This window comes from Leucopleurus acutus, assembly GCF_964270905.1.
Source record: "Leucopleurus acutus genome assembly, chromosome: 3".
Lineage (NCBI taxonomy): Eukaryota > Metazoa > Chordata > Mammalia > Artiodactyla > Delphinidae > Leucopleurus > Leucopleurus acutus.
The window spans coordinates 64,372,730-64,391,275 of NC_139145.1; the positions used below are offsets into that span (position 1 = coordinate 64,372,730).

The 18,546-nt window shown below is 56.7% G+C and overlaps 1 protein-coding gene across 1 annotated transcript in view; it reads right to left on the reverse strand.

The window, feature by feature from the left end:
• Positions 1-428: 428 nt before the first annotated feature.
• Positions 429-18,546, reverse strand: part of JADE2 (jade family PHD finger 2) — a 42,514-nt gene continuing 24,396 nt past the window's right edge. Inside the window, exons 7-12 of the mRNA XM_082835143.1 lie at positions 18,050-18,217; positions 16,448-16,564; positions 14,729-15,193; positions 5,543-5,660; positions 2,832-2,960; positions 429-1,567 (exon numbers count right to left, since the gene is read on the reverse strand). Coding sequence (XP_082691269.1) covers positions 759-1,567; positions 2,832-2,960; positions 5,543-5,660; positions 14,729-15,193; positions 16,448-16,564; positions 18,050-18,217 — 1,806 coding nt within the window. The 3' untranslated portion in view covers positions 429-758. The remainder of the gene's footprint in view (positions 1,568-2,831; positions 2,961-5,542; positions 5,661-14,728; positions 15,194-16,447; positions 16,565-18,049; positions 18,218-18,546) is intronic.

Here is an 18,546-nt window from a genome sequence, read left to right on the forward strand (position 1 = left end):
CTGGCTGGGAGTCCCCTGAGAAAACGGCACAGCTCAAGAAGGATTCTGGGAAGCCCTTCCCAGAGCCGCCGGGCTGGGCGCTGGCAGGGGCAGAGCAGCAAGGGAGTGGAGGGTCACGGGGTGGGCGGGCAGGCCTCTGATGATGTGGGTTGATCAGGAACGGCTGTGGTTCCCTTGGAACCAGCAGGCCCTCTTCGCCCCCTCAGTGCTTTCTCGTATAAGCTCGTTGTGCTTGTGACAGTGAGTAGACTCTGGCTGGGTATCACTTATTATACTTCCTTGGGGATCAGTGGAGTGCAGCAGGACCCCCCAGATGGACCCCAGTGGGATTTGGGGGCAAGGCGGGACAGGCCCTGGGCTGGCCCATCTGCCATAATAATGCCCAAATGACACTCTGTGTCACCCAGTGGCAGCAGGCTGGAGTCCTGAGCTCTTCTTCACCTTGCCTACGTGTAGCCAGGAGCCCAGGAATACCACATGGGCTGGGCGGGGATGCTGCCGTGGCAGGGATGGTGCCCAGGACCTGGTGTGGTCCTTGTGGCCAGAGCCATGTAAGGAATCCTAACGTCCTAGGCCAGCACAGAGGAAAGACAATAGTGTGGAATTCGAAACTCTCTTTATATTAAAAATAAAACCACAACAGAGTGGCAGCCTCGAGGGTCTGAGACACTCAGCAGAGATTGGAAATGGCAGTTGTGACTGGGCTGAGGCCTCGTGGGCGGACCAGAGCAGGGCCCAGGACAGGGGTAGGGGGTGACTTAGGAGGCCAGTACCCCCATGCGGACCACCTCCTCAGCCCCTGCTTCCCGGGGACCCCGCTGCACCCCGCTGTCCTCGGCCTCCACATCTGAGTCGCTCATCTCCCCGTCAGAGAAGTAGCCATCAGTCTCAGTGTCAAAGTGTAGGCTGACCTTTGGCCTCTCGGCCACAGCAGAAGGCGGTCCTGTCCCGGCGTCAGGCCTGGCACTTGGCGACCTCCGGGTTCCCCTGCTCTCGCGGGGCGGCCGAGGCCGGCCTGAGGGCTTGGGACTCGCTGCAGGGCCAGGCACTTGGACATTCGGGTCGGCAGCCATTGGGGCCGCCTCGTCCGGGGTCTCGGGGGCCAGCGGTGGGGGACTCTCAGGAGCTGCTGGGACGGGACAGTCCTCGGCCGTAGGACTGGATGGCAGGTGAGAAGGCGTTCGCCGTGGTGGCTTCCTGGCAGGTGGCCCCTGACCCCCCTTGCCGCTGCCAGCATCCTGACCCCAGGGCTTCTTGGGGGTTTTGTCTGGAGTCGTCCGTGAACCGGGCCCATCCTGTGGTGGTTTCTTCTTGGCAGGCAGGCGGGTGCGGCCACGGGCCTTCCTGGCAGGGTCGCCAGGTCGCAGCGAGGAGTCCCGCATGAAGCTCAGCAGCGTCTCCTCGTCCTGCAGCAGCTCCTCCGACAGCAGCCCTGGAGCAGGGTCCTCGCGGTGCCCGTTGTTTAACGACCACTCGCTCATGGCCATGTTCTCTGCCGTGATCTGCACCGACTGCGCCAGCCAGCTGTTGAAGAAGGTGCCGTCGATGGGGAACGAAGTGGACAGGCCTGGCCGAAGGGAGAAAGAAGGCAGGTGAGATGCCAGCAGGTGTGTGTCCCACTCTCCTTCAGGAAGCCCTCTCTGACCCTCCCCTGCACACCACCGTACCTTCCTCCCTCTTTCCCTCTGTGCTATACCCTGTTGAGTTATCTTGTTTCATCCATCCATCCTGCCAACATCGCCAAAAAGCAGGCTCCACACCAAATACCCCTCTCCCCAGAAGGACGTCCTGCGCCTGCGACAGGCTTCACAGTTTGAGAAGCAGAGCGTAAAGTGAAAATGTGGGCTCCCTGTTCAAAAATTTTAAGAATTTCAAAGTGGCAACAGCAGAGCATGAAACCAAGCGAGGGCCCTTCGAGATTGCACAAGGTGGACGCCCAGGCCTGCCCGTCACCCTGTATCCTGGGGGCATAAGGGATGGAGGAAGGGAGGAAAGCATCCTCAGGCCACCAGGGGGCACTAGATTTTCATGTGTCGCTTCTCAGAGCTTCCAAAGCGGGTAACTTGGATATGGGCGTCAGGCGTGAACCGGACAGCAAGGTATATCTGGGTAGAAGGTCCCTTTTGGATGCCAGGGCCAGCTCCAGCTATGGGCCCTCCCTCCTTTACTGAGGTCTTGGGAGGCGGCAGCTGGTGAGACTGGGCTTCCCATTAGATACCAAGTTGTTTCCTTCCTGAGACTGAGGAAAATAAAAGATGACCTGGGGCTTCTACACTAGAGGTGAGGTCGGGAAGGGGACACCACCCCTGCCCTGAGAAGTGCTCTAGAGGAAGCATGTGACATCCTAGGAGACAAAGCCCAAGGCTGAGGGTCCCTCTAGGACTGCTGTGCTTAACGGGGCAGCAGGTCTGTGACAATGAGATGGGCTGGGCCAGGGCCACTCCTATGGGTCTCTCTGGGTGGCTCCCGGAAGATTTGCTGGGGCTGAAGGGAGGCCCATTTGAGGACATTCTGGCAGAGGGGGACAGGGACAGAGAATTATGGCAGGCCCTCACCTCCCAGCATGATGCTGGGTTCCTGGAAGGGCCAGGATGGCCTAGCAGTCCCTGAGCTCTTGGGCCCAGTCTCCAGTCTACAAAAGAGGAACCCTCAGGACGCCAGACCCCAGCCTCCTTTATGGCTGGAAGGAGTGCGTGGGCAAGCAAGGGCCCGGCTACCCCTCTCGGGTGTCCCACTCTGCAGCAGGGATGCTGGTGGTCCCCATGGCCTTTCGTGGGGAGCTGCAAGTGGAGTGATGGTATGAGCCTGGCTGTGTGCACCAGGCCACTCACCAAGCTGCCCCAGGACTGAGTCGGACCCTGCCTTCACTTTCTCTTTCTTCTCGGGGCTGCCCTTCGGACCCTCGCGGCCTTTCCTTTTCGAGTCGCTCTTCTTGCCCTTTGCTCTCCTCCCAGACCGCTCTGCGTCAGGGAAAGAGAGAGCAGGAGGGAGATTGTTACCCCAAGCAGCCCAGCCGGAACTAAGACCACTGTGTGGCATCCAAGGAGTCCTCCCCATCAGCCAGTGCCTTGCCTTCTAGGTCACCTCCTCCTGGCTCTGAGCCACGTGGGACCTGGGATAACTGGGGCTCCAGTGAGTCGGGGAATAGCTAGTGTGGGAGAGAGGGGTAACTGCCCTTGAGGGGCTTGGTGAGGGGCACAGGGCCACGAGGAGGGTGGAAGACCGCTTTGTAGGACCTGGACGTCTGATCTATATGGCCTAAAGATCTCAGGACAGAGTCCTGGTGGGTGGGAAGGCTGGAGGTGAGTGGACAGGGCAGGGCCTTAAATGCCAGCCCAAGGAGCCAGACCTGAAGGTAGACAGGACACTGAGGAGTCAAGAGCCTTGGGTTCAACTCCTGACACAGCGGTCAGCGCCCTTGAGCAAGTCCCCTGCTTCGCTCTCCTGGTCTGCTTTGATGGGAGGCTCAGGGTCCACACCTGGCCCTCATGTCCTTTTAGTCCATGACCACATGGGTCTGGGGAGCCGTAGAACACAATGGAGCAGGGGAGGGACATGTTGTGGTGGGGAGCTGCCAGGAAACTTCTCCCAGCTTCTCAGCCAGAGGCTGGAGGGCTTCCTGAGTAAGCGTTTAAGAGAAGGTTGAGGAGTGTGGCCCCAACTCCGGGAATCTTCCCAACTCTGCTGTTCATTCCCTGTGTAACCTCAGGCCAGGCCTCAGTCTTCTCATCTATCACATGGAACCAGTGCCTAGATACTTCAGAGAGGGGCTTCTCAAGTCCCCCACTGCCCTCACCATGGTCTGAGGTCCTTCCAAGGGCACAAGACCTTGCACACCTGACCCTGGCAACCCCTCGGCCTCACTTCAGACATTTTCCTTCTGCCCTAGTTGTAGATATGCCAGCTTCCTTGCAGTTTCTCTAACAAGACAGCTCTGGCCTCCAGGTCCCCAAATATGCAGTTTCCCTGCCCTGTCCTTCACCTGGTTCAGCTCACAGCTTAAATACACTGCCCCTGGGAAACCTCCTCTAGCCCTCTGGCCAGACAGGCCTCAGCAATATGCCTGTAGCCCATGTCTCACCCCACGGGTCAAGCGTCACAACACTGAGGGCATCAGATTCAGAGGCCAACTAATCTCTCCAAATGCCTTGCATGCCCTGCCCTGACCAAAAGGTGGCCTGTTGCTGCCACTCAGGTCTAGGAGCTGCGAATGTCTCCGGCTCAATGCGGGGATGCCGACCCTCCAAGCTCCGGACCGTGGTTCTGGAATCCTGTGCCTGTGAGCACTGCACACCTTACCACTCTCTGCTGCCTTCCTGCAGTTGAATGTGTGGCCACAGTGAGTCCTAAGGCGGCTGAGATGTTCCGGCAACACCACCACCATGAAGCCAACCCTGATACCTCTGTCCCTGCACTGGCACCAACGGCAGCCCCTTGGACACCACTTTCCTTTGTCTTTCCAGATGGTGAGCTCCACGAGGACAGGAAGCCTGTCCATTCAGTCCATGGCAGGGTACTCGCAGTGCCCGCCACAGAGCCCGGCATCCTGTCTATACTCAATCAGCGCTCGCCGAAGGAACCGACAGATGAGAGGGAGCCTGGAAAGGTTGGGCAGCCAGGAAGCTGCCATAGTCCTTGAGGTACACGGTCAGCCCTGACCTCTACATGGCTGTGACCCACCATGACCCAGCACCTGTCCTGGGCAGTGCTGGCTTCTGGGGCCAGAGTAGGTGGTGATTCCAAAGCGTAGTCGAGGCAGCTCAGCTCTTGGGCAGGGGTGGGGCAGTAGCAGGTTCTCAGCCATTGGCTCTGGTGGTGGCCGGGCAGGTTTCCTCCCTCTACTCCAGGCCCAGCCTGACCCACAGGCTGAGCTGGCAGCGGCAGCCCCTGGCTTAAAAATCTCTCCATCCAGCTATTTCTGCTGCATACAATTCAACATTAGAGTACCATTTTCCGGGCTAAGCACCGCCTTCCTTAACATGTAAACAGTCCAGGAAGGGCCCTGTTGTCCAGCAATATCCACAACTAATAAGTAAGACCACTGTCAGAGCTTCTTTGACCTTTGACTTCCAGATCTGTTAAATGCACGTGATGGCAAAAGCGTAAGAGCTGCCTTCTTCAGAATCGAAACGCAGGCACACAGGGGTTCAGGGAAGCTCGCCAGCTTGGGCCCTTCCTGCCCCAGCACCAGCACAGAGGCGCTGGGACTTCTGGTTTGTACCTGTTCACGTGCAATTTCCTCCTGAACCACTATGGCCCAGCACTGCCTGAGCGCCCTGTGAACCAGAAAGCTCCCCGAGGGCAGGTCCGATGCCCACATTGCATCTTTGGCTCCTTGCCTGCCAACACACACCTAGGACCCCGGCAGGGCCCCCACCTGGGCCTACTAACTGGATACAGAGGGTAGGGATGGGGGCCCATGGCCCCTGACCCTGTACACATGCCGCATCAGGCCCCGAAGACGCACATCCTCACGGGGACCCAGCCCCTTGAGGGTGTGCACAGGAGGGGTGGCGGCGGCCGGCAGGGGTGGGACGCCTACCTCGACACAGATCCTGTTCAATAAGTTTCATCTGCAGGTGGAATATCTGCTCCTGGAGTTTGCAGATGGCGTGTTTCGTTCTCTCGCGCCTTGTCACCATGTAGCACAGATTTCTAACCTGAGGAAACACAAGAGAGGTTTTCCACCTTACTCACAAGCAACCACCCGGACCTCCTAGCTCTGAGGGGCCACCACTGCCTAACCTGCCCAGGACATCTGGGAATCAATACCCAGGCACTGAAGGCATCCTCAGCCCTGAGCTGCAACACTCTGATCCAAACCACGGGGCCAAGGCTGTGTTTCGGATCACAGCCAGCAGGGAGAGCATCTGCAGAGCTCAGGCGGGCGACTGCCTTCCTCTTCTCGGCCTAAACTTCCGGGCTGAGTCATGCCAGTGCCCAAGGCCCTTCCAACGTGGCTGCCCTGCCCTGTATACACAGTGCCCCAAGGCTTGTGGGGACCTCGAGAGGTCACCAAGTTCACCCCTTGGTTCCTGTCCAAGGCTTCTTTCCATTGAAGAAACTTTAGCCACAAGCACCCGGGCAAAAACCACCTATCCTGAGACACGAATGACCGGCACATGAGCAGAGAGCGCTCCAGCAGAAGAGCTCTGAGCGGACGGGCTGTGCCTGACGCACAGGGGTCCAGCCCGCAGCTGCCCCGGGTCCACTTGCTGCACTGGCCCTGAGCCAGGCCCACAGCTGCTCTGGTCAAGGGCCCAAGTGCACTCGGCCATAGTCGGTCAGCTAGAGACAGAACTCCTCGTGGGGAAGGGCAAGGCCTCTCTGACTCCCTTAGGCCAGCTGGGAAGAGCCCCTTAGGGCCTGGGAGACCAGCTTGCTTAGCCCATGGGACACGGCCCACCCTGTAACTGGTCTGGAAGCACCTGAAGGATGCGCCGCATCGCTCCCTGGCCACCTGGCACCTCCCTCTGCCCAGCGCGCCATCCCTCACCGGCTGCTCTCAGGGTACGTCACACTCTGGGACCGAGACCAGGCCTCCTCCCCGTCAGGACACTGCCTTGCTCTAGCACTTCCTCAGCTTGGGTCACAGTCTCCAGCAGCAACAGGGACAGCTGGCCAGAAAGTGCGGAACTGGAATCCCGGGTCCCACCAGATTCTACCTCCAGCTGGGTTCCGTCTTCAAGGCTGAGTTCAGTCTTCATATCCTTAAACTGCCTGGGCATGACTTGAGAGTTCCAGAGCCCCTGCCTGTTGTCATGACCATCACTTCTACTGCCCTGGGGTAGCCGTTATCAGACCTCTCTGCTGGCGTGGGCCTCCTCCTCTCCTTCCTGAGCCTAGTCGTGAAGGAGACCCCGGAACACCTGAACCAGGCTACCAGGCCTCTGGAGAACAGGTTCTGCACGGACTCTCAGCAGTACTCCGCACCCCAGCCTAGACTGTGAACACCAGGCTCTCCTGTGGCCAGCACCTCCCCAAGGGGCAGCCACCTGGCCCGGCCTGCCCTTGCTTCAGCTCACTGGCACCGTCTGACTTCCTTGCAGATCCTGGACTCCTCCCACGTCCCTAAGCACAGGCTTGTGTTGGGCCCTGGGCTCAGCTACGAGCAGTGCCACCAGGGCCCCTTTCTTCTGAGAGCTTGCTGCCCTGCAGAGCAGAGAGATGCTGACCAAGTACTGACCCAGGCAGCCCTGACCCAGACTTGGGGGTGGTGAGAAGGTTCCCTGGAGGAAGGGGCAGATAGGCCAGGTGGGAGGTGATCACAGAGGGGGACAGGCTGAAGACAAGAACCCAGAGTAAGGCCAGGTAGGGGAGAGGAGAGCAAGGCCTTGTGGCTAGAGTGTCAGGCTCTGAGGCCTCACTGAGCCAGGTCAGGGGGAACTGTGGAGGGATGTGGGTGGTGGTGGGGAGCAGGGAGCAGGGATGTGTAAGTGCTGAGACCCAGGAGTCATCCTTAAGGACCAGCCCCTCCTCATCTGCTCCACAGCTGATCCATCAGTATGTCCCATCAGTCCTTCCTGGTGAACTTTTTTTTCTGGCCGCTCTGCACAGCTTGCGGGATCTTAGTTCCCCGACCAGGGATCGAAGCCGGGCCCATGCAGTGAAAGCTCAGAGTCCTAACCACTGGACTGGAATACCACAGGGAATTCCTGTTCCCGGTGAACCTGACTCCCTCCCATCCCAACAGCTCCCTCCACCTCCTGGACACCCCCATCATCTTCACCTGGACAGCCAGCTGTTTTGACCTCTCTGCTATCCTGGAGCAATATTCTTGAAATACAAATGTAAATCTTAAAATGTAAATCTTCCTCCCCTTGAAACCTCCAACAGATTCTGCACTGGGTTGAATAGTGCCCTTTCCCAAAATTTATGTCCACCTGGAACCTTGGATGTAATTAGTTAAGATTACACTGGATATGAGTGAGCCCTAAATGCACTGTGCCCCTCTGTGATCACCTCCCACCTGGCCTATCTGCCCCTTCCTCCAGGGAACCTTCTCACCACCCCCAAGTCTGGGTCAGGGCTGCCTGGGTCAGTACTTGGTCAGCATCTCTCTGCTCTGCTGGGCAGCAATGACTTATAAAAGGCCATGTGAAGACATACTGAGAGAATGCCGTGTGATGACAGAGACTGGAGTCATGGGTCTACAAGTCACAGAACACCAAGGGTTGCCAGCAACCACCGGAAGCTAGGAGAGAGGTATGGAGAGTTTCAGCCTCAGAGCCTCTAGGAGGAATCAACCCTGCCAACACCTGGATCTAGAATTTCTGGCCTCTAGAACTGTGAGAAAACAAATTTATGTTGTTTAAAGCCACGGAGTTTGTAGTACTTTGTCGCAGTAGCCCTAGGAAACAGATATAGTTTTCCTCCTGTCACACTTAAAAAAACCAGAGCCACAGCTCAGACCCTTGCCCAATCTGACCTCCCACTGTCATCCTCACAGTCTATGTCCCACAGTTCTCCAAGCTCCAGCTGCACTGCCCTCCAGTCCCTTTCTTTCTGTGTCCAGCCCACTTCTGCCTTGGGGCCTTGATATATATCCAACTCTTGGCCCCAAATGCTCTTCAACCCTCTCTTCCCAAAGCTAGACCTCATCCTTCAGGTCTTGGCTCAAATATCACCTCCAGAGGGCATTCCTGTCCACCACATCTAAACAGCCCAACCTTATTCTCCTCACATCCTGGTCTCTTTCCTCCTGGCAGTCATGTGGCCAAGTACGCATGGGGACAGTAGGGATGAAGAGAGGTGGATGGGTTCGTGGCTACTTTGGAGGCCTAAGAACAAGCCATTCAATATTTCCAGCCTAAAAACAGATCAGCCAAGGTCTACTTCCTATTAAAATACAGAGGTAGGGCTTCCCTGGTGGTGCAGTGGTTGGGAGTCCGCCTGCTGATGCAGGGGACACGCGTTCGTGCCCTGGTCTGGGAAGATCCCACGTGCCGCGGAGCAGCTGGGCCCGTGAGCCATGGCCGCTGAGCCTGCGCGTCCGGAGCCTGTGCTCCGCAACAGGAGAGGCCACAACAGTGAGAGGCCCGCGTACCGAAAACAAACAAACAAACAAACAAACAAAAACAGATGTAGTTTCTTTCTTTTTTTTTTAATCTTTTCGAAACACTAGAGCAAGGTTTCTTAAGGCAGGCTCAAATGAATTACTGGCCAAGATTTCCCCCAAATCCCTGGGGTGGCTGGTTAAAAATACAGATTCCCAGGCTTGGGGGAATATCAAACTCTCTGGAGGCGGGGGCCCTCAAATATACATTTTACATAGCACCATGGAACCTAAGAACTACTGTCCTAGGCCAAGGGCCTCCAAAGTGAGCTGCATGGGCTATTGATTTTGACAGCTCATCACAGTATAGGAAGAAAATATTAGAACTTCTAGTGTTTGGGGGGTTTTTTTTGGTGCTATTAGAAATTCTGATTAGGTTTGCTTTTATAATATACCATGGAAGATATAAATGAGATACTAACAATACAATACATTGGAGGTAAATGCTCAATTTTCTTTCCATGATAAGGGTACATACATTCCACAATCACTCATGTCTGGAGATTCCTGCTACGGAAGATTCTGTGAGAATCCCAATGGTGCCAACATTCTTTGGTTGGTACTTTGGTCACACTGTGACCCCTTATTCCCACTTCACCCTGGAATCATCAATTACTTCTCTAATTTCTCCCAAGGTTCTTGGTAATATAGCTACACGTTACTGAATGTTGTAAAATTCCTCTTCCATGATGGCTTTTGGGGAAAAGTATAGATACCACCTTAGAAGCCCACCCAGGCTATCAGACTTCTTACCTTGTTCTTTTCTTATTATAAAGACAAAATGTTCTCTTTAAAAAAAAAAAATTAAAGAGTACAAAAAGGAATCAAGTGGAAAAGTCCCCCTGAACTAGAGCAGGGATCAGTAATAAAAGCAGGGTTTACTTTTTGATAAAATTGTTTTGATAACAGCAAGTTTTGCAAAGAGAACCTGGATGTGGGCTGAGGAGAGGAGAGGGGCAGGGAGAACGCCCAGCCAGTTATCTCGAGCTAGAATGGACCAGTGTAGGGGGCATTCATGGAGCCTGGGGAGGTTGCTGTGGGGACAGCGCATACTGGGCATGAGAGGCTGGAGCTGGGGAGGCAGGTGTGGGCTGGAGCCAGCCTCCTGATGGGGAGTAAAGCTGTGGAGCAGATGCGCAATGAGAGGTCAGACCTAGTGTGGTGAATGATCCCTGGGACCAAGGAGGACTCAGAGAGGGAGCAGAACTGGGGTATCGGGGGGAATCTGGTCAGAGCATCCACAGGAAAAGTGTTTCAAGATCAAGGGCATGCTTGACTGTGGCAACCACTGCTGAGAAGGCTGGGGGATGAGGATGGAGAAACGGGAGATGGAGGCTGTAGGTGGCCCTGGTGGAAGGTTCTGGAATATGGTGGTGGCAGGAGCCTAAGCAGAGTGAGAAGCAAGGAAGTAAGAACAGTGAGGGATGACAGAAAAGGAGAGAGAGTAACAAGGGTGAGAAACCCATGACTAGAGGGACACGGGGAGGGAGGACTTCTTTTGAAGATGGGAGAAGGTAAAATGAATATGGACACTGGAGGAATCCTGGAGACGGAGGGGGGTGAAGACAAGACAGATACTCCTGTGCTGCGGGGTGTGGGCTGGAAAGAAATCCCTGGGGGGCGGGGAGGGGAGGACACGGGAGAAAAGGGCAGAGAGCAGGCGCAGAGGGCACCACCGGCCGAGGAGTTGGAGGGTTCTGGTCTGAGGAACAGGAGGTGAGGTCTGCTAAGAGACGGGGGAGCCCTGAGGGAGGGGGGCAGGGGTGCAGACAGGTGGTAATGGGGGAGCCCAGAATGCTGCTGGCTAGTGTCCCACCAAGGCTGGCTGGCAGGCACCCTGGGGGGCTCACCTGCTCACTGCTATAGGATCGCTCCTGGTGGGCTGAGTGCCTCCTACTGGGTGAGGCTCTGCCTGGGGTGTGGCCTTTGCACAGGTGCAAGGGACTGGCAGTGAGCTGATGCCACATGGGGTGGGAGTGAAGAAAGCAGGGGACAGTGAAGGAGGAACTGAGCAGGGAGAATGGGAGACTGTGGTGAAGAAGGGGGATTGGGGATTCGGGGCTACTGACCCGAAGCAGTTGGAGGGGGTGACAGGGTTTGAGTGGGTGGAGGGGCTAATGGGTTGGAAAAAATCCTAGAGTTGGGAGCCATGGGGTTGACGAGCTGCAGGCTGGAGGCCACGGCTGCCCAGGACAAGATAGGCTTTGGTGGGAGGTCAAGGAGACACAACCCAGGCACTGAGGACAGAGTAAACGAGGTGTGACAACTGCCCAGGAAGCAGGTGGCGAGTGTGGGGGAGGGCAGGACCTTCCTCTCCTGGAGAGAGCTATGGGGAGTTCCTACAGGTCCATCCCCTGGGGCGTGTGTGTCTGAAAGCTGCCCCTGCCCTCTCGGCTCCTCTCAGGCCAGGTGAAACCTTCAATAAAGTCCTGGTAACCAGATCCAGAGCCACAGGCAGTGAGGCCCCACGTAGCCCAAACTATCAGCACAGTTGCTAGGGACACCAACCGGTGTTTGTTGGGCTGATCGCTGATCATCAGAGCTGCAATTTTTTTTGTCAGCTGTGAATAACTCTGGGAGGCTGCAGTGGCCATGCCTTCCTGTGCTGCCTGCCACAGCTGAGGCCTAAGGCTGAAATTTTAGGAGAGCATATCTTCTAGGCTGACCGTAAAATGGGATTTCATGCTGGTGGTAGCATGACCCCTGCTTCTCTCAGCAAAACTCCTGCCTTGGGAGGCAAATCAATCAGGGAGGATGCATGATTCCTGGGCCTTAGCACTGGGCCTGCCCTTTCAGTCCTCCCTGGAGCCTGCCATCTGAGTAGCCCACCCTTCTAAGACACAGAACAGCAACAATAACCACCACTAACAATGGACGGTAGTGTGCTAAGCTCTATCCCCTATCTTTCCTGGGATCTAAGGTCAGCTAGATCCTTATTCCCATTTTACAGGAAAGGAAACTGAAACTCAGAGAAGTAGAAACTATAGCTCAGAAGGCACAAAGCTGGAAGTGCTGGAACTGAATGTGGACCCAGGCTACACACAGCCTCAGTCTCAACCCCTGCCTTGAAGCCTCGATGCGTCCAGCCCAAGCTGGCGTGGTGCCCAGAGACAGGCTGGATACTCTTGACTGTTGGCACAGGGTCATGGGCAGAGACTGGGCCTGCTGACCAGGCCACCAACAGTCATGGGTCTTTGCAGAAAGCCTCCCCCACGGCATAGTTCTCGGCCCTGTTCACTCACTCGAGTCACCAACGCATGGCCGTGAAACGATCTGAGGCTGGACCGGAGGGGGTCAACGGGCGCATGGCTGTAGGACTTCCTCTCCTCAGCCTGCCAGGGCTGTGCACTCCCTGGCCTTGCACTCAGCTGGTGCCCTTCAGCCCGGCCTGGAGGCTGCTGGAGAAGCAGCATTTTGACAGGGCCCTCCTGAACCCTGAGAAGCTGCACAGACTCCAAGGCTGGCCCTGCCTCCTCTTCCTGGGGAAGAGTGGACCAACTCACACCTGGAGGGCTCTGTGTCTCAACCAAAGGGGTCTGTGAGGCACAGACCCAGGAGCCCCAGCGCTACCTCAGTATCCTAGCCCATGACAACCTCAGGCCCTGGCTTCACCTGTACCAGTTGACAATGGGGTCGAGAGGTCGGGGGACTGATAAGGGGGTACTTTTGCCCAGGAAATGTACAGAATAGAGAATAAGCCAACAACTCTCTGACAAACTCCTCTCCTATTCAGGCCCCAATTCAACTCAACTCTAGAAAACACACATTCCTCCAAGGCTTTCTTCACCTCTCTGAGCCCCACCTTCCCCATCTGCTCCTTATGGATGGCAATATCTACCTCTCATCTCTTTTTCCAGGATGTTGGTTCAATAGGTGAGCCCGTCCCCTGACCTCTCCACGCAGCCTAGCCAGGGCCAGACATGTGGGCTGAGCAGCACAGACCAGGGAGGTCAGATGTGATGAGTCGTTTGGAAACAGGAGGGCTCAAAGCAGGGTGTCTGTACTCAAGACCCTGCGGGTGGAGACTCGAGGGTGGCCTGAGGACGAGTGTGGAAGCAGCTTTGGTCTCGGAAGGATTTGTACCTGATGGCCCTAGGAGACAGGAGGCTGGGCTACCCGGGAAGCGGTGACTGCAGCGTAGGTGGCCCTGCTCTCTGTCCTGGCTGGAGCCGTGGACGTTTGGTGATCCCCCTGCCCCCCACCTTCTGACCTGGTGGCAGGCTGGCTGCCAGGCAGTAAGCTCCCTCCCAGGCCAACAGGGTCATTTCCACGTGACCAGGCCTCAGGGCAGATGCGTGGGGTGCAGGAGGGTGGAGAAGCCGGGTCCAGTTTCAGAGCCTCCACCTCCGTGCCCCCCTGCCCCGCCCCGCCCAGCCCACAGCACAACATCTGCTGAATTGCTCTAACCATATTCTACAGACTCGCCAACTGAGACATGCCTAAGCAGAGCAGCTTGCCTTAAGTCCCACAAAGCCCCCTTGACGCCTCCACCCCGGCTGTCTCCCAGCACGGCCTGGGCAGCGGGCAGGCATGTGAGTCTGCGTCCCCCTGACATGACCCCTCATACTCCGAATCCTAGAACTGAATGTCCCCCAGAGGAGAGGCCAGAAGAGCACCTGGGGTTCAGAGGACTGGATCAAGGACTTGGGACACCCTGCTTCATCCTTGGGGTGCCCCCAACTTGGGGGGTGGTACTTTATCAGCTGGAGGAGTCAGGGGAGGGGTACCAAAAAAGCCAAGTTCAAGGGCACGCTCCACAGAAGGCAGGACTCTTTCCCCTTCTTTCTGGGAGGAACAGCAGGCATTAGAGGCTCTGGGGGGTCTCCATGCTCTAGGAAAGCGACTCTCACTGGTCCCCAACCTCCACGGCCCAGCCCAAAACCGAAGTGTCTGCACATCTTCCTCATCTCACTCAGCCCCCAAAGCGATGCGCCTGGACCAAGGCAAGATCCCCTGCCTCCCAGGGCACAGCTGAGGGCTTTTGGCCAACCCGCTCACGCCATCTGGGCCCTGTGATTCCACCTCCAGGGTGAGCGTTTGGAATCTGCAGCCACAGCAGGAGAGTCCCTGCTTAAAACACTTCTGCAGCTTCCAGACACACTTTGGTCCACCCACCCAGCCCCATCCTTCCACTCCACACAGGCCGCAGCTGGTCTCCAGCCCGTGCCTCTGCTCACACTGTTTCCCCTACCCAGCACCCCCAGGAGCTGCACTCACACCTGTCTTCCCTGCTTTGGCCCAGCACGTGCTTAGTACACTGATTCAACTCACTTGTGATTCCCAGCTCCTCCCCTGCCTCCGACTCTAAGCAAAGCATGTGTGTTGGGACCAGGCAGGGCCCACAGAGACCACCAGAAGTCAGAAGCTTGGGTCCTTGCCCCAGCCCTGGTGTTTCCCAGCCTCACAGTCCTGGCAGGGGCCCCACCCTTCACCAGGCCTGCAAAAGGGCTGGGACGAGAGGGACTCAGAGACCCCAGAGCTGGATCCTCCCCTGTTCTACAAACTCTCAGTTACCCCAACCCTGTCTGAGACCCCGAGGCCCTCAGCGCCTTGGCCAGAGCTCACAATGTGTCCTGGTGAACCATGGCTGCTCCAGGGCAGCGAGGGAGGGGTGGAAAGGCCTCCTGGGTTGCCCACCGGGCAGGCGGGCTGGGGGGCGGCAGGGGGACTCACTCTCTCCAGGTCCTGCCGCAGGTGCGTGAAGAGCTTCAGGCGGCGGTAGAGGACGTCCTGCTCCTGCTGGGCCAGGTTGTCCACCTCGTCAGTCTTGGGCGTCAGCAGTGGCTGGTTGGCGTTGGCTTTCCTCTTCAGCTTCCAGTACTGGTAGATGAAGTCGACCAGCACCTCAGCCAGGTCCAGGCGCTCAGCCACCTCGGCTGGCTCCACCAGCTCATAGAAGTCTTCCTCCAGCTGCTGCAGCCGTTGCTTGCGTAGGGTCACCTTCTCCAGGTCCTCGCTGGCTGGGCTGGGCTCCATGGGTTCGGACGTGGTTTCACCCCGTGGGCCCCCATCACTGTGCTCCCGGCAGAACGACTTGAACTTGACCTCGTCGTTGTCTGCTAATATAGTCCTCATTTCCAGGCTGTGGTCAAAGGCGCATGTGACGTGGAATGCCGTGACGCAGGAAGGCATGGAACACTAGAGGGAGAGGAAGGGCAGCGTGAGGTATGAAGGGAGCCCTGGTGGGAGGGAAGAAGAATGTGGGGCATCCCCCAGGGTTACACTGAGAATGCAGAATGCTGGCGAGACCCTAAACAAAATGGCACGGGCTGCCAACATCCTGCAGGTTGTGGAGGGAGTCATGGAAGATGGGAAGGGGAGCTCTGGGGGAGCTGGACAGCATCATATACCCTGGGGAAGTCAACAATCAGATGACTGACTATCCCTCTGGGGACAAGCTGCACTTCTGTGCGGACAATGACTTTGGATCTGAGGCATCGAAAGAAAGAGGCTGTTGATGGGTCCCTGCCTCCTCTGCTCCTGCAATGTTATCTAAGATGGGGAGCTGTGCCCCTCCCTTGTCCTCTGGGAAGAGGGGCTGGAGTTGGGTCCCTTCCTTCTTCTCCTGTCCAGGCAGTTAGGGCCAACTCAGGGCCTGAGTTACCTGGGATGATGGCTGTGGGTAGCTGACAACTGTTTCAGCAATAACCCATCGAAATCTTAGTGGCCGTTTACGCTGCACTCACAAACCATTCTGAAAGTCTTATAAATGGGTGGAGGTACATCTAGTGCTTACAATGACAACTGTTCCTGAAGAGACAAGGGAGAGAAAGGATGACCCTCCCACTTCCCAACCTATAGGCCAGGAGCATCAATATCACATGGGAGCTTGCTAGAAATATGCAAATTCTCAGCCCCACCTACAGATCTACAGAATTAGGACCTCTGGGGGGTAGGCCAAGCAATCTGTGTTTTAACAAGTCCTCTGGGTAATACTGATACGCCCTAGAATTTGGGAACTGTTACTGTCAACAAACTAACACAGCCCTGCCATGTGTAGGGAGAGCCTGTTAGCTTAGTTGGAGGAAAAGTTTGATTCTTACCCCTCTAACATGTCAAGTTTGACATCAGAAGAGAGGTCAATGTATTTATTAAGCCCACAGACCCTTGCTCTTGGGGAAAGCCCCCTCACTACTGTAACGGGGTGGTGAGCCTGGCTCCCCAGGCCTGTGACCCATGCCTAGTGGAACTAGGGATGGAGGAGTGCCCGGCAGGTGGGGTGCTGGCTCTGGTCCCTGTCCCAGGCACATCAGTGCTTCTGTCTGTAGCACCATGGGGCAGGTGGAGGGTGCTGGCAGTGGCCTGCTTTACAGGGTGTCCCAGACACACCCCTCTGTGTAGCTGGCTCCTACATGGGCTCCCGGGCAGCAGCGGGGTGAAGGGGCTGTGTACCTGGATGCAGGTGCCCGTGCACTCCTTGCAGAGGCTGCAGGACAGAGCCCAGCGGCTGGCTGGGATATGCGAGATCTTGGTGATGGGCTCCATCTTCTCGGGGCACCCGATGCTGACCTGGGGCAGGACACAGGGAGCTGCATCAGGTCTCTCATCCCCAGCCTGCCTCCAGGGATCACCTAAATGGGGAGCCTGTCTGCTGAAACCAGGTGGTGGGCAGACACGGCAGTGGGAGAGTCCCAAGTCCTTCCTGACTTCCCAAGTTGACCATGTTGTGTTAGTGTGTGCTCTATAGCGGCTAGGCTTAAACTGTGACTGGGAGAGTGCGCTTCCGTGTGTGTAACTGAGTGTATGTGTGCCTGTGACTATGTGAGTCTCAAGACAGAGATGCTTCCATGTGCAGATGAGTATATGCAAGGTCCCCCTCTCTTTTGTACCTCAGGCCTTTGTTAATAGTATCTTCAGAGTTCTTATTAGAACTTGAATTTATTTTACTTATTTTTCTGGGTGGCGACTATAGGTCCCCATGGTAGGATCTCTTCTCGGGGACCTCCAGGGCTTTCCTGGCCAAGGGGGATGTGCCTTTGTTTAGCCCCTCCTATGGGGACAGGGCTATAACCATGCCCATCTCCTGGGCACAGCCCACTCCTCAGCCCCAGAGGCAGGGTACATTTGCCTTCCTACTGCCCATGCCTGAGGAGGGAAAAAGGGCCCCTGTCCAGAGATCCTGAACCAAAGAGCCCCCACGGTAGGTCCTCGTTGATCCTCTGTGTCCCTGCTGTGCCCAGACTAGGTATACTCAGAGGTAGTCCCAGACTTCAAGATGCTGATGTGGCCGCAAGTGACTATTGCTGACATAACCACTATGATCACAGAAACCTGTGATGTGGGTCCCAGCAAGGACTTTCAGACTGCGAGCCCAGGAAGGGGAGGGGCCACCTGCTGACAGGGCCACCTGGCTTGCTTCCGGGCACAGGCAGCACTGGAGTGGGGCCTCATTCTGGGTCAGGGCACACAGCAGGGAGAGAGCTGAAACGCCAGCGAATGTCAGCATTTCACATTTCAAATAAGACAGGAGCCCAGGGCCTCTGCTAACTCACTGTGGGCTCAGCCCATCGTCCATGGTCCCCCGCTAGACTCAGACCTGGGCCCACCCCCCCATTCCAGCCACAGCCCTACTCTCCAATTTTCATCAGGCTCCCCACCTGATTTCCTTTTAGGTCATTTGGCTTATTTTCATTTTAAAAAAAGCACTTGACTTTGGTTGGGACCACCGCCTAGATTTGGGTAGACCCCCAACCTGCTTTCCCCTAGAGTCGGCCGCCTGACTTCTGTCCAGCTCTCACACCACCTGGATCCCCCAGTGGCTCATAATCCCATTTTCCCACGGAAATAGCCACCCAGGTTCTGCCGAGGTCCATGGGTAAAGTTCCCTGTGGGCTGCTGCCTGAGCTTTTCCCAGGCTCGACACCTGAGGTCTGCCATTTAACGTGGCCCATCACCTTCTTTTCCTAGTGCTCTGCCGTCGGGGTTCTGAGTTCTGTTCAGACCCACTTCCCCACGGCTGTGCCCCAGGGCCGCCCCAGCCCCACATCTGCCCACCTCAGGAATCCACAGAGCGCAGCTGACGTGCACCCACTTGGTCCCACTTCTAGTGGGCTTCAAGGCTCCTCCTCGCTTGGGGCAGAGCAGGCACTTCGGCTGGACACCCAGGGCACACGTCCGGCACAACCAGCTGCCTGTGGGCACCTTGAGGATCCCGTAGCATGCCTGGGGAAAGAGCAGGGTGATCACAGGTCAGAGGCATTGGCCAATCTGCATCTGGTCAGCATTCGGCTATAAACAGTCCTAGCCCCAGCCCAAGCCAGGAGCCACGGAGTGACACTGCTATTCATCTCTGCCAAAGAGAGCTCCTAAGGGACTATAATGCAAGGGCTCCAGGGATTCTCTTTGCGTGGGCTGTGCGTTGAAATTTCACCATCTCACAGTCCTCTGTGAAAGGGCTCCGCTCTGCCCTCTGCTGGGAGGCCAGTCACTTCGGCAGAGGCTCCTAATCGGTGATGGATTTCAGGGGCATCCATGAACTCCCTTAAATTGAA